Here is a 14341-nt window from a genome sequence, read left to right as displayed (position 1 = left end):
CCCCCTCTCTCTCCCTCTCATACACAGCAGAATCTCTCCTGTGTGTTTACTGTACCAGTTAAATTCAACTGGTGGATCTTTCCCATTGCTGTATCCCTGTGCTGGGAAAAACTTGCACCTGTTGGATTTCTGACTGACAGATGGGATTTGGCAACCTTAGATCCATTCACACCCACCCCTTCCCACACAAAACTTTTCCAGCATCTTTTGAGCATGGGAACATAGACAGGGTAGGGCCAGTGGATTTGCAGCACCTAAGGTTTTCTTAGTAGGTGTTTAAATTGGTGGCACAAACATATCCAATGGGAGTTTGTTTGTAAAATAGGAAAGTGCCTGATTAAAGGGGGGAACTGAGAGGGAAGGTGGCACTTGCCTTCAAAGCCCCTTGCTTGGGTTGCCATAAGTCCACTGTAACTTGATGGCACTTTACACACACACAATGGAGGGGAAATCAGTGTTGGGCACCCAGGATTCCCACTAGTGGATTTCTTAAGTTCACTCTGTAACCCTTTACATGCGTACACAGTAGTTTCCCTTTAGGTACTATAAGGGAGCATGGAAAAGTTCTTAAAGGGAGGAGGACACACAGCTTAAGAAAATCCTTGAAATGAGGAAGGTGTTCATTATGCATAAAAATGTCAAAAGAATCCATTCTTATTCAACTAAAATTTCTGAGCCTGGTTCACACATGTAAAAAGTTGATGAGGTGAACAGTTGAAAGAGACTGGAGGTGGCAGAACAGCCTGTACTGGTGGTGGACTCCAGCATTCAGTTGCATAAACACTCCTTGCAAACAGAAAATCAGTACAGCAGGAAGAGCCTCCCATGTTTGCTTGGGGTGCTGGTTTTCCACTGGCAAGGAGTTTTGCTTTTAAAAATAGGTTAAAATGGTACAGTCCATTCTATCACGTCTGCACTCTACCACCTCATTCTCCTGCAGGTATGAAACAGACATTAACACCCCAGCGTTTGACAAAAATATTCCATATCTGCTGGTTATGGAGCAATCAAGTTTTATTCAAAGACACATGGTAGTTTTATCCAACAAGCAAGTCTGACTTCAGGAAATCCTACATTTTATTATTATTTCTGTTCTGCAGCAACTTCAGAGTGGAAAGGGCCTTCGATCCCCATCCCTCCTTGGTTTGATGGAGGCCGGATTTACACAGATAGCCAGTGTAGTATACTAGTTAAGAGTGCTGGACTAGGATCTGGGAGACCCAGGTTCGAATCCCCACTCTGTCGTGGAAGCTTGTGGGGTGGCTTTGGGCCAGCCACACACTCTCAGCCTAACCTACCTCACAGGGTTGTTGTGAGGATAAAATAGAGGCGAGGAGAATGATGTAAGCCCCTTTGAGGCCCCACTGGGCAGTAAGGCGGGTATAAACAAAGTAAATAAATAATAAAAAAAATACACATGCAAGAGGATGAGGTGGTAAAATGGATTGTATAGGCCACTTTAGGCTCGCACACGGAGGATCGCAGTCTGGAATGTATGTTTAAAACCCGCTGCAAACACAAACAGTGCACCAGCCAACGAGAGGGAGTGGAAACTTTCTCCGTGCTGGGCTTAATTCCCAGTGGGTAGCCGTGTTAGTCTGTCTGCAGTAGTAGAAAAGGGCAAGAGTAGAAAAGGGCAAACTCACCCCAGGCAGAGTTTCGAGAATTCGGATGGGGGGAAATGGGCATCTATAGAGTGGCAAATCCAAGGCAAAACCTTCCATGAATAAATGGCCTTGGGGGGGGGGGGGTCGCCTGGCCACCGTCGCCACCCCTTCCCAGCCCGAGGCGAGTTTTGCTTCTCGGGAATGGAAAGCGAAAGCGGCCGTTTTCCCTCCGCGGGACCGGCGGTCACCTGCGCCCCAGTGTTCAAAAGGGCGGCGAGGGGCCGGCCGGCCCCAGATGGACGCCGCCGCCCGCCATGGCCTGGCTGCCCGGCCTGCTCCTGCGCCTCGTGTGGCGCGCCCTGGGCGCTTTCTGCAGCGGCCTGGCGCGCCTGTGCGCCTGGCGCGGCGGCGGGGCGCGGCGGCCCCGCGCGCCTCCCGGGCCGGTGCCGCTCAGCGTCAACTACCACTTCACGCGCCAGTGCAACTACCGGTGCGGCTTCTGCTTCCACACGGCCAAGACTTCCTTCGTGCTGCCCCTGGCCCAGGCCCGCAGGGGGCTCGGCCTGCTCAAGCGGGCGGGTGAGTGAGCGAGCGAGCGAGGGACCCCCGGCGCCAGGACACAGCTGGGCGCGGCAGCAGCGCAGCCTTGCTGAGGCGGCGAGGGTGGCCTTGAGGCGGCCTGTCGGAGGCCACTGAGGCCCGGGCAGGCTGGGCCTGGGGTCGGCCGCTCTCGAGATGCTCCTTTTCCTCATCCAAAGGCTCAAAACGCTGCCTGGGGGCTTATTGTTGAGTTTGGAGAATTGGGATGAGGGAAATGTGCATCCAGAGAGCGGGAAATCCCAGGCACAACCTCCCCGGGCATAAATGGCCGTAGAACCACAGAAGGAAAACGAATGGGGACCCCAATCCCTGGCAAGCTCTCCAGTTTTGTCAAGTAGTAGTAGAAAAGGGCAAGAGTCCAGTAGCAACAAAAATATTTTCTGGTAGGGTAGGAGCTGAAGAAGTGAGCTGTGGCTCCCGAAAGCTCCTACCCTGCCAGAAAATATTTTTGTTAGTCTTGAAGGTGCTACTGGACTCTTGCCCTTTTCTACTACTGCAGACAGACTAACACGGCTCCCCATTGTGAAACAGTTTTGTCAAGTTCATGCACGATAGGACTATTCAGGGCTCCTAGTAAGTATTGATACTGGTCATGATGCATACCTATGCCAAGTTGTTTTCTGTTGCCCCAGAAGGTCGGACCAGAACCAGCAGGTTAAAATTAAATCAGAAGAGTTTCCATCTAGACATCAGGAAGAATTTTCTAACAGAGCGGTTCCTCAGTGGAACAGGCTACCTCAGGAGGTGGTAAGTGCTCCTACCCGGGAGGTTTTTAAGCAGAACGATGTATTTTATCTCCCTACCTCTTCAATCTGTATGCAGAATATATCATTAGGAAAGCTGGATTAGATTTAGAGGAAGGTGGAGTGAAAATTGGGGGGGGGGGGAGGAACATGATCAATTTGAGATATGTTGATGATACTGCATCACTGGCAGAAAAGAGCAAGGACTTGAAACGACTGCTGCTGAAAGTTAAAAGGGAAAGTGCCAAAGCAGGACTGCAGCTGATCATCAAGAAGACAAAAGTAATGACTACAGGAGAGCTACACAACTTTAAGGTTGACAATGAGGAAATTGAAATTGTTCAAGACTTTCTATTACTTGGCTCTACCATCAGCCAAAAGGGAGACTGCAGCCAAGAAATCAGAAGGAGATTGAGACTGGGGAGGGCTAGAAGGAGCTAGAAGAGATTCTTAAGTGTAAGGATGTGTCACTGGCAACCAAGATCCGGTTAATTCATGCCATCGTATTCCCTATTACTATGTATGGGTGTGAGAGCTGGACAGCGAAGAAAGCTGATAGGAAGAAAGTAGATTCCTTTGAAATGTGGTGTTCGCCTGCAACCTACCAGCTTTTCCCAGGTGAATGGGTGGTATGCCATCCACCTTCCGCCGGCTCGGTGGGCCCCTACGCAGCCCTCACCTCGCTCTCCCCCGAGGCCAACAGCTCTCCAACCATGCCATCTTTGAACCTTCCTCCCCCTCCTAGCTTGTTTGTGACCCGAGCGGCCGGGCACTTCCCCAGCCGCAACTCCATACCACCGCCTGAAACTGCTGGGGCGGCCGAAGCTCCTGCCTCCTTCTCTCCCCCCACCCCCGGCCCCCTGTGTGCTTGCTGCGCCACCGCCAGAGGGTCCCCGCTCAACCCTCCCCGTGCTACATTCCCCCTGGCCCGCACGATAGTCGCGCCACCGCCGGAGGGTCCTCGCCCAGCCCTCCCCGTGCTCCGTTCTTCCCGGCTGGCATGCTTGCGTTTGTGTGTGTGTGAGAGAGAGAGCTCCCTGTGCGGGGGAGGGGTGAGTGTGTGTGCGTGATCCTGGGCTGCTGGGTGGCCCGGGGGGGGGGAAGAGAGAGTGTGTGTGTGTGAGATCTCCATGAAGGGTGTGTGTGTCTTGGGGGGGGGAGTCTCCCTTTCCTTCCTTCTTTCCTTCCTTCTTTCCTTTCTTCTTTCCTTCTTTCTTTCCTTCTTTCTTTCCTTCTTTTTCTTTCCTTCCTTCCTTCCCTCCTCTGCATAACCTCTGCGAGGGTTGCCAACCTCCAGGTGGTGGCTCTCCCAGCAGAGGGGGGGGGGTAGAAGCTAGGGTTGCCAGGTCTGGCAACCCTAGCTTCTCCCCCCCCCCTCCTCCGGGAGAGCTACACCTGGTATGGCCCCTGAATGATGCTATAAATATGCAAATAGCCCCTGGCAAGAAAAAGGTTCCCCACCCCTGCTATAAAGGAAGCCATCGCCCTCAATTTGCAAGATCTGAGCAAGGCTGTTAAGGATAGGACACTTCGGAGGACATTGATTCATAGGGTCGCCATGAGTCGGAAATGACTTGACGGCACTTAACACACACACAGATGGCCATCTGTCAGCAATGCTGATTCTATGACCTTAGGCAGATCATGAGAGGGAAGGCATCTTGGCCGTCTTCTGAGCATGGAGTAGGGGTCGCTGGGTGTGTGTGGGGGGGAGGTAGTTGTGAAATTCTTGCATTGTGCAGGGGGTTGGACTAGATGACCCTGGTGGTCCCTTCCAACTCTATGATTCTATTCTCTCCAGTATCGGAGGAGCATGCCTATTATATTAGATGTTGTGGAACACAGGCAGGATAATTGTGCTGCAGTCGTCTTGTTTGTGGGCTTCCTAGAGGCACCTGGTTGGCCACTATGCGAACAGACTGCTGGACTTGATGGGCCTTGGTCTGATCTGGCATGGCTTTTCTGATGTTCTTATGTCGCCCCCCAACCCAGAAAAGGGGTTTGATAATCATGCAGGGTGTGTGTAAATGGGATGGGATTTGGAGACCTGGACTCAAATCGCCCCTCTGACATGAAGGGTGATGATCTTGGATCAGTCTTTTTCTCAGTTTAACCTACCTTACATGGTTGTTGTGAGGGTAAACTAGCGGGAAGAACAGTGTATGCTGGCATGGATGGGATATCAATGTGGTAACATAGGAATGGAGACTAGAGGTTATCCTTTAAAGTTTAAAAAACCCTCCCCCCATAACATAGTATTGGCTGACAAACAAAAGATGATTTGATCTCAAAAGTCACAATACAGAATGTTACAAATATAGCAAGAGAGTAAGAATTTCACCAGGACAATAAAGTATAGAAAGAACCAGTTAGCATACAATGTATCATTTATATAACAGGTCACAGTATTGAATATAACTTTTATGAAGAATAAAAGACCACTGACTAGATAAGACTGGTAGCTCTTAATGTTCAGGGCATGGGCCAAATTTCTTATATGAGTCAACAAATGATAAGGGAATCCATTTTTCTATATAGACCTAAGAGAAATTGTGTGTGGCTATAATTTGAACAGCTATTTTGTCAGCTGCTAATGTTTACCATAAGGAGCCCAGTGGCGCAGAGTGGTAAGCTGCAGTACTGCAGTCAAAAGCTCTGCTCACGACCTGTGTCCGATCCCGACAGAAGTTGGTTTCAGGTAGCCGGCTCAAGGTTGACTCAGCCTTCCATCCCTCTGAGGTCAGTAAAATGAGGACCCAGCTTGCTGGGGGTAAAGGGAAGATGACTGGGGAAGGCACTGCCAAACCACCCCATAAACAAAGTCTGCCTTGGAAACGTCGGGATGTGATGTCACCCCATGGGTCAGGAATAACCTGGTGCTTGCACAGGGGACCTTTACCTTTTTAATGTTTCCCATATATCAAAATTCACAAATAAATACGGGTCTTTATTAGAATTGACCAAACTGCGTAGCATTCAGGCTTCATTTCTGAAACACAGTTTTCACTTGTGGTTTTTCTCTCTGCTACATCCTAGGTATGGAGAAAATAAACTTTTCAGGAGGGGAGCCATTTCTTCATGAGAGAGGAGATTTTGTGGGGAAGCTGGTGCAGTTTTGTAAACAGGAGCTAAAACTCCCAAGTGTCAGCATTGTGAGCAATGGAAGCATGGTTACAGAAAGGTGGTTCAAACGTTACGGTGAGAGAAAGAATCACTGAATGCTTTATTTAAAGTTTTACATGCTTTTAATATATCTTTTGATTGGGAGGAAATCTTAAAAACAAGATTGATGGAATGTTTTGCATGTCATTTATTCTCTTCAGAGATTTAAAAAAATCCTTTGACCGAGGATATTCCTATATCACTGAAGAAAGAGGTTATTCAATTTAGTTCTTATTGGTAAAAGGGAAAAAAAGATCAACAGAAGATGTGTTTAAGAACAAGACTTGGTTTTTATATGCTGACTTTCTCTACCACTTATGGAAGAATCAAAACCGGCTTACAATCATCTTCTCTTCCCCTCCCCACAACAGTCACCCTGTGAAGTAGGTGGGGCTGAGAGTGTGTGACTAGCCCAAGGTCACCCAGCTGGTTTCATGTGTAGGAGTGGGGAAACCCACTCTGGTTCACCAGATTAGCCTCTGCCGCTCATGTGGAGGAGTGGTTCTCCAGATCAGAGTCCACCGCTCCAAGAATTGTGGTAGGATTTGGTCATCCTCTACTGAATGTTTAGGAATTGCTTAAGGCTTGTGAATATTGGTCACCTGTTCTAGCCTCAAACAAGGTTTTTTTCCCTCTTGATTTTTCTTCTTTTTATTTTTAAAAGGTATTTTCATTATTATATCTTCCCTTTCATTTTGGTTTTGATAATCCTGAATATTCCTAAAAACTTTATGATAGCAGAACAATTCCAAAAAAAGCATTTCATATTTTATTAGCGGTGGGGTTGGACCAGCACAATGTTTCCATGGGCAGCGGGATTTCTGTTCTCACAGCATGACTTTCTCATTCCCCCCCTGCTGCTTCTCAGTTTGAAAGTCCCACTAACATGCTGTTCCTGAGGAGTGGAATTTTGGGCTACAACAGGTGGAAGGAGGTGAGAAAGTCATGGTCTTTGGGTGGGAAATCCTTCTGCCCATGGAAATTTTCTGTGCTGGATCCAAGCTTGTATGTTTGCATGATAACGTTTGGGGGTGGACTTTTTATATACTAATGAAATATGAGATCTTCTTATCTCATTTGGTTGTATTTTCAGGTGTCTTTACAGTACCTAGTTTTAAATAAATTATTATTATGACTACTACTACTAGTATTATTATTATTATTATTATTATTAAAGCAGCTCTCACAGTTGTGCTTTACACACATGGCAGATGTGCTGTACACACATGGCAGCCAATAGAGAGGAAGGAGACGTGAAAAATTATGTTAATTTTCAGTGTGTTGGCACAATGGATTTATTGCACTCATTTTGGTATTTTCTAATGGTTTTATTGATAAATCAGTGAACAGTGAATGAAACATAATGAGGATGTAAATATTTGTCCCTTCTAGTCCTGTTACTTTACGGTCAGGTTAAAAAGTGGGTCTAGGCACAGGACTGGGTAGAATTAGATAACTCTGGACTAATGGTTTTGTTGACCACAGTGTGCATTGTCTGTTTCAGGGGAATACCTGGATATTCTGGCAGTTTCTTGCGACAGCTTCAGTGAGGAAGTCAATGTTTTAATTGGCCGTGGGCAAGGAAAACATAACCATATTAAAAATCTCCAGAAGCTCAGGGGATGGTGCCGAGATTATGGTGTGGCTTTCAAAATAAACTCGGTGATTAACAGATTCAACGTAGAAGAGGATATGAATGAGCAGATTCAGGCACTAAATCCTGTCCGCTGGAAGGTAAGGAAGAGATGGGAATGTTCAGTGGTTTTCCTTCCAGCAAAATGTGTGAGAAAAAATACAAATTTAACATTTTGAGAAAGTGATGCTGCTTTAAAACATGGAAGCTAAGGACTGTTTTAAGGACAGTAATGCACATTCTGAGACAGGATATTGATGGATTCCATTAGTTCTGCACTGTTCTGCATGGTAATGGTGCATCAGTTCTGCTCCAGTGCATAACTAGCCTGTGGAATCCGGTAAGCTTAATGGAGAATCACTGAAGCAGTCATAGTAACAGCATTTGCACAAGGTCTGCAGTTATGCTGGCACTTAGTTGCATGCTGTTCTTGCTTTGTGAGAGTGAACCCAGATATTATAAGAAATATGGAACTTGGCTCTATCTTCGGTGAACCATGGGAGAGGATTCTTTTTCTGAATCTCTGGCTGGCTCTGGCAGTTGGACGTTGAAGGGGGACTGGAATTCCTTGGCCTGGCTGGACGTAGAAGCGTCTGATGGCCCCTTTAATTCAGCATCTGGTTCAGAAGGCTCATCAGCTGCATTCCCAGGAGGGTCAGCTGCCGATGGGATGGCCAACTGCTCCAGTTCTGCATCCGAGGCCTCAGACTCAGCCACAGGGGGAGGCATGACACTGATGCATCTTCCTGCTTCTGATGTCCTTGCTGGTATGAGTGTGGAGATGCATGGCATGTTCGTGAGAAGAAAAAACTATTTTAAAAAATAGAAAAAGGGGGGGGGGGAAAGGCCCATTGCCTTTAGCTGGGCTACGCCACCCAAAAAGGCTGCATAGCCATGCCACTGCACCAAAGGGCGATCCTGGGCTGAAAGGGGTGAGGAAACTGCTTAAAGGCAGCTCTGTCCCTGGAAATGCCCCCTCACGCCAGTGTATGCTGCCTCTTCTGGGATTTAGTTCCTGGGGTGCTGGCGCTGGCGTGGGAGGCCGGCGCAACTCCACGCCGCCTAGGTATCAGTGTAAATGCCCTCCATGCCACCGCCTAGGTATCAGCGTAAATGCCCTCCATGCCGACATAAGTGCCCCTTATCATGGGATAAGTGGGCACGTGCACCGGCACAAGGTCACGCCCCCTCCCCTCAGGAATGCACCCTTAGTGCCCTTCATAAATATCGAACATTTTGGTTCTGTTGATCTCTATGAGAAAGCCCTGTGGGCGTATTTTCTGGTATCTGATAAGCTTTACACTAGCAAGTCTCCAATAACTTTAACCTTGTTACCCTTTATTATATTGTATTACTGTAGAAAGAGACTGTTGAGCCCACTCTATCACATTATTACGTGTCCTGGAAGTTGTGACCAGCAAATTTAAGCATCTATTTTATGTCTCTTAGGTATTTCAGTGCTTGCTCATTGAAGGGGAAAATACAGGAGAAGACGCTCTGAGAGAGGCAGAAAAATTTGTCATCAGTGATGAAGATTTCGAACTATTCCTTCAACGTCATAAAGATGTTTCATGCTTGGTGCCTGAATCTAATAAAAAAGTATAGTTATAACTCTTGACATTCATACTGTTTGAAAAATGGCATCTTTAATTCCAGAGGTAGAAATCAGAAGGAGACAGTCAATTGAAATGTTAATGGAGAAGTGACTGTGCTCTTGATTTCTTGGCCTATAGGGAAAGTTTATCTGGCCAACAGGGTACTTGTCAGAATTCACTGCAATGTCTTCTGTGAATAGTGTGGTTGAACTAACAGGTGCACCTGTGCAAAATGTAAAGCCCAATTGGGCTGCCATTGCGCCAATATCGCAACAGCAGTAATCTGCAGCAGAGACCTGCATCTTTGGTTTATTCACTACCTCAGTGTTGATTAAGTTTTTTAAAAAGTGAGAAATACTAAATAAGAATATAATAACTCTTGCCAGTGAGTGCTTTGGCCAGGCTGTATGTATTTCATAATCATACTCTGCAAATGATGAAACTGGAACTCTGTTTTGATGCTTTTCTAAAAAGCACTAAAAGTGCAATTATAAGCAGAGTTATACCCTTCTAAGTCCACTGAAGTAAACTGGCATAGAAGGGGTGTAAACCTGTGCTTAGGAACGGTAAGAAAGCGATCCTAAGTAAGTCTCATCCTCTCTGATCTGTTTAATGGAGCTTGCTCCCCAGAAAGAGTTCTTCAGATTGCACTGTTGGAAGTGCAATCCTAAGAACATCTTTCTAGGAGCAAGTCTCATCGAATAGATCCGGGTAGCATTCTGAGTAGACCTTAGGCTTACCAGATGCCTGCTAATGTCAGGCAACCTCCTGGTAATTGTTGCTGAAGCCCATCAATGCTCATCTGGTTAGTGGGGGGAAGCAGGAAACTCTGTAGCTTTTCGGGGCAAGTGCTAGAATGTGGCCCTGGTGTGAAACTGGCAGTTTCGAATTGCGCCGGAAGTGACGCTAGCATGTGGCACCCTAGAGCACTCTCTCTCCACAGTAAGCCTCTACCTCACCCCATTTCCCATCAGTTGCAACCCTGGTAGACCTGCTCAAGATTGTTCTCACTGTGGCAGAGTAACCTTTCTAAGCCTGTTGACTTCAGTGGACTTAGATGAGTGTAAGGTTGAGGAACTAGAAAGAAGGAAGTTGCTGAGCAATCAGTTGTGCCATGGGTAGACGTGATGGTCATAGATTATGCGAAAAGGCTGGGTAGGGTGCTGTTTTAAAAGCAAAATGAACATGTTGGGGAGGGAAGTTGGGTCTTCCCTGACCTGTGCCTTGCTTTCATGCAGCTTTTCTCCCCAAGTGAAATAGTCTCCGCCATGGCCATTTCAGGTAAAGGCTGAAATGCCATTTGGATAAAGGTACTGGGCGGCAGGGCCTAAATGGAGGTGCACGGCCGCTCTGCCGTCGCTTACGTGTGTGTTTCACTCAGATTCCCCCATCTGTCCTTTCTGTCATGGTTAAACACATGAAATTCCTGCTCTCACATTTGATTTTGCCTTTGGGAGTTGCTTCAATACAGCCATGACACAGCCCTTCTGGAACTGTAGTGCTTTATTTTATTTTATTTACTTCATTGATACCCTACCTTTCTCCTCTAAGGGGCTTATGTTGTTCTCATCTCCTCTATTTTATCCTCACAACAACCTTGTGAGGTTGGTTAGGCTGAAATAATTATATTGCTGTTAAAATAAAATCTGCCATCACTACTGTTCACAAAACTTCAAGCAAGTAAGGAAATTAATTTCCTATTTTAACTTCTCTTTTTTAACAGATGAGAGATTCATACTTAATTCTGGATGAATATGTAAGTCTTTTTATTTCTTGTTTTGTTTACCCCACCCAAAAAAACTTTGTCCCTGAGTTAGATCTCGTGGAAAATTTCTGCTGATTGAAGGGACAAATTTTACCCATTCCCCTCCCTCCTACAAATTTCTGACCTCCTTGTGCTGTTCCTGGGGGGGGGGGTCCCTGTTCCCAGGGACAGCATTATGGGGGCATTTGGGGCTGCAGTGGAAGGCAGGGGGTGAAGAGGTCCTGTCAGCAGAGATTTATCACAGAATCCAAGCCCCCATCTATGGCCTAAAAGTGTTGCTCTGAAAATCTGAGAAAGGAGTGAGTTCCATAGTCAGGACACCACTGCAGGGATGGCACTGTTACCTTTAGCCACCCGTTTAACGTCAGAAGGTGAAAGCACCCAAAGAAGAGCTTTTAATTAAAGCTCTTCATTGATAGGAGGCTCACATAGAAGCAAATCATTCTTAATATACTCTGATGCGCCACAGGTATTCTTTGTGGGAGGGGAGTGAATATGAAACCCATATTTGAAGGAATGCCCTGGGACACCATTCCTGAATCATTTTCCTGTTTGCTGGTGATGGCCATTTGTGACTGAGATTAGTTTCATTGCCATAGAAATGGCCAAATATGTATTTTTATCTTACCTAGGGAAATATGGCTCATAGAATTGGCATACAAATTCTGAAATGGCTTTTGGAATGTTTTCATACATGACATTAAAAATATGTGTCCCTTCCTATATTTGTAATATGACCATAAAATGTACATTGCTCAGAATGTCCATTTAGTTTCATCTGAGAAAATATTCTAGCGAAGTAAAAATCACATTTGTGTTTTTTGGAATTGGTTTTTGATAGACTCATTGGCTTCAGTAAGGTTACTTGATTTACTACTCTGTTTGAAAGGTGAAGGTGTTGGATTGTGTCTAGAAATGAACTGGTAGTCTGTAGAGCTCTTTAAATCTGGGAAAGGTGGTTTCCCTTCTTTCCTTAGGAGCTATAGTTTTTCTGCTGGGTTCCAAACAATGGCATTTTTCGACTATTTTTATATGGCTATCCCAGGTAGAGTAAAATACATCAGTCTAATCTGAATATACTCACAGCATGGGTAACTATGGACAAGATATATTTATTAATCTACTCAGAAGTTTTCTTTGTTGAAATTAGGCAGAGACTGTCTACTTGGTGTATTCTGCTGCAAGTTGCCTCTCTAAATATTCTTCTCTCTTGGTTTTTCAGATGCGTTTTCTAAACTGTAAAAATGGCCGGAAAGAGCCTTCCCGATCAATCCTGGACGTAGGTGTAGAAAACGCTATACAGTTCAGTGGATTTGATGAAAATATGTTTTTCAAGCGAGGAGGAAAATATGTATGGAGCAAAGCAGACATGGGACTTGAATGGTGACTAAACATATTTAGACACTACAAGGGTGCAGAAGTTATGAACATCTGAATTATTCTACTCTGAAGAGAAAGATGGTTTCAAAGAGATTTTTCCCTGCACTTTGGTATGCAGCAGTGTTTATATGTGTGTTGCTTGTGCAGAGAAAACCATCAATTGACGCTTGCCCATAAATACAATTATTAATGGGTTGCAGTAGGAGCTGCAAAGAGGAAGACCCAACATGAGATAGATTGACTCAATCAAGGAAGCCGCATCCTTCAGTTTACAAGATCTGAGCAAAGCTGTTAATGAGACGATGTTTTGGAATTCGTTAATTCATAGGGTCGGTATAAGGCAGAAGCGAGTTGATAGCACTAAACACACATATGTTATGAGCGGAAGTTCAAATGGCTAAAGAAATCTATACCTTATTTTGTTAGCAGGACTAGAGAATTACATGATTTTTTATTTATTTTTACAAAAATGTATATAAGTATAAAAATAAAAAGAAGAAAAATGTTGCTCCCTCTTTGCATTTTGTTTAACTAAGGCTTCACTGTGATGAGCTCAGAATATAACTTGTGATATAAACTTTGAGGACTAGAATCTTCTCTCCTTGGATAATTTAAAGGCAAGTTTATGCCACTCGACCTGTCCAGTTCTCCTGAGCTTTCAAGATTTACCGCTATGGGACCTCACAATTTTAATTTTTAGTTGCTTGCTTTCCTTCACAAGGTGTCAGATTGGGTCGAATCCCCATCTGTCAAGGAAGCTTGCTGGGTGACCTTTGGCCAGTTACACACTCTCAGCCTCAGCCCTGGCAAGTATTTAGATGGGAGACCTCCAAGAAATGCCACATTCGGGCAAACCAGAATGCCTCTTGCCTTGAAGACCCACTGACGGAACATTTGTTTTCTTATAATTCCTTTTAATTTAGATTTCAGTGAATTAAATCATTGCTAGCTACAAGTAGTGAACTCTGCCCTAGCTCTGACCTGGAATTTTACTATGCCTTGGTCCCCTTTGAACTAGTTTCTTCCTGGCACTACAGGAAGGCTTATCTCTTCCATGTGCCCGGATGTCTGCATATCCTCTACCTTTTGTTGTTATTAAGTGATCTGGCCAGGGCAATATACCCTTGAAGGGTTATTAAGTGTTAGCAAAGAGTATTCACTCCCTCCTTTCCTTTGAATAAGGTCTCTCTGTTACCAGCTCCTGGGCAGCAGGGGAGGCCCAACCTGAGGGAAGGACCACATATCATATACCTCCACATTCAGGGGACTGTTTCCTCTGAGAGGGCACGCGCTGGGTCCTGGTCCAAAGTCTAGTTCTTGTCCATCTGCTCCCAAGTTGGATGCCCCCAGGAAAATTCACATACAGACACTGGGGCCCAGCCCCACCCCCCAAAAAATCTTTGGACCACCTCAAATTACACATCCCCACACTCCAGAGACTGTCCCTTCAAGAAGACATACAATGGTGCCTGGTCCAAACACCGGTTCTGGCACCACCGGCTTCCTTTTGGGGGGCCCCAGAATCCTGTATTGCAAAGAAGATTTGAATAAGGAACTGGAACAGTTGTGTGCCTTCTGCACCCCAAAGTAAAGGTTGAACCACCACATATCAAACACCTCCATATTCAGGGGACTGTTTCCCAGAGATTTCTACTGAGATTTTAAGGTATGGACTTCGATGGGTCAAATAAAACTTTTAATAGAATAGGATCTGACTTTGTGTATTCTCTTTTGGTTTAGGACTCCTTTCATTGGAGTTAAAAATTGCCCGCCACCACCTCTGAACATCTGTTGCCTTGAAAACTTTGCAAACCCTACAGGGTCTCCATACATCAGCTGACTTGACAGCAAAAAAG

The 14341-nt window shown here is 45.6% G+C and overlaps 1 protein-coding gene across 1 annotated transcript; it reads left to right on the top strand.

Moving 5' to 3' along the window:
- The first annotated feature begins 1921 nt into the window (after positions 1 to 1921).
- RSAD2 (radical S-adenosyl methionine domain containing 2) lies at positions 1922 to 12492 on the top strand. The gene is made up of 6 exons (XM_056856556.1): positions 1922 to 2186; positions 5987 to 6148; positions 7617 to 7846; positions 9195 to 9344; positions 11064 to 11096; positions 12328 to 12492. Exons 1-6 carry the CDS (start codon positions 1922 to 1924, stop codon positions 12490 to 12492), a joined length of 1005 nt encoding a protein of 334 aa, XP_056712534.1.
- Positions 12493 to 14341: the final 1849 nt, after the last annotated feature.

Source organism: Euleptes europaea, chromosome 10 (assembly GCF_029931775.1).
Source record: "Euleptes europaea isolate rEulEur1 chromosome 10, rEulEur1.hap1, whole genome shotgun sequence".
In the NCBI taxonomy this organism is placed as follows: Eukaryota; Metazoa; Chordata; class Lepidosauria; order Squamata; family Sphaerodactylidae; genus Euleptes; species Euleptes europaea.
This window is presented reverse-complemented; position numbering and strand designations above follow the sequence as displayed.

Coding starts and splice junctions, on each gene's coding strand:
- RSAD2 (XM_056856556.1), top strand. CDS start 1,922: ATGGCCTGGCTGCCCGGCCTGCTCCTGCGCCTCGTGTGGCGCGCCCTG. Junction 2,187..5,986: donor CGGCCTGCTCAAGCGGGCGG/GTGAGTGAGCGA, acceptor GCTACATCCTAG/GTATGGAGAAAATAAACTTT. Junction 9,345..11,063: donor TGCCTGAATCTAATAAAAAA/GTATAGTTATAA, acceptor CTTTTTTAACAG/ATGAGAGATTCATACTTAAT.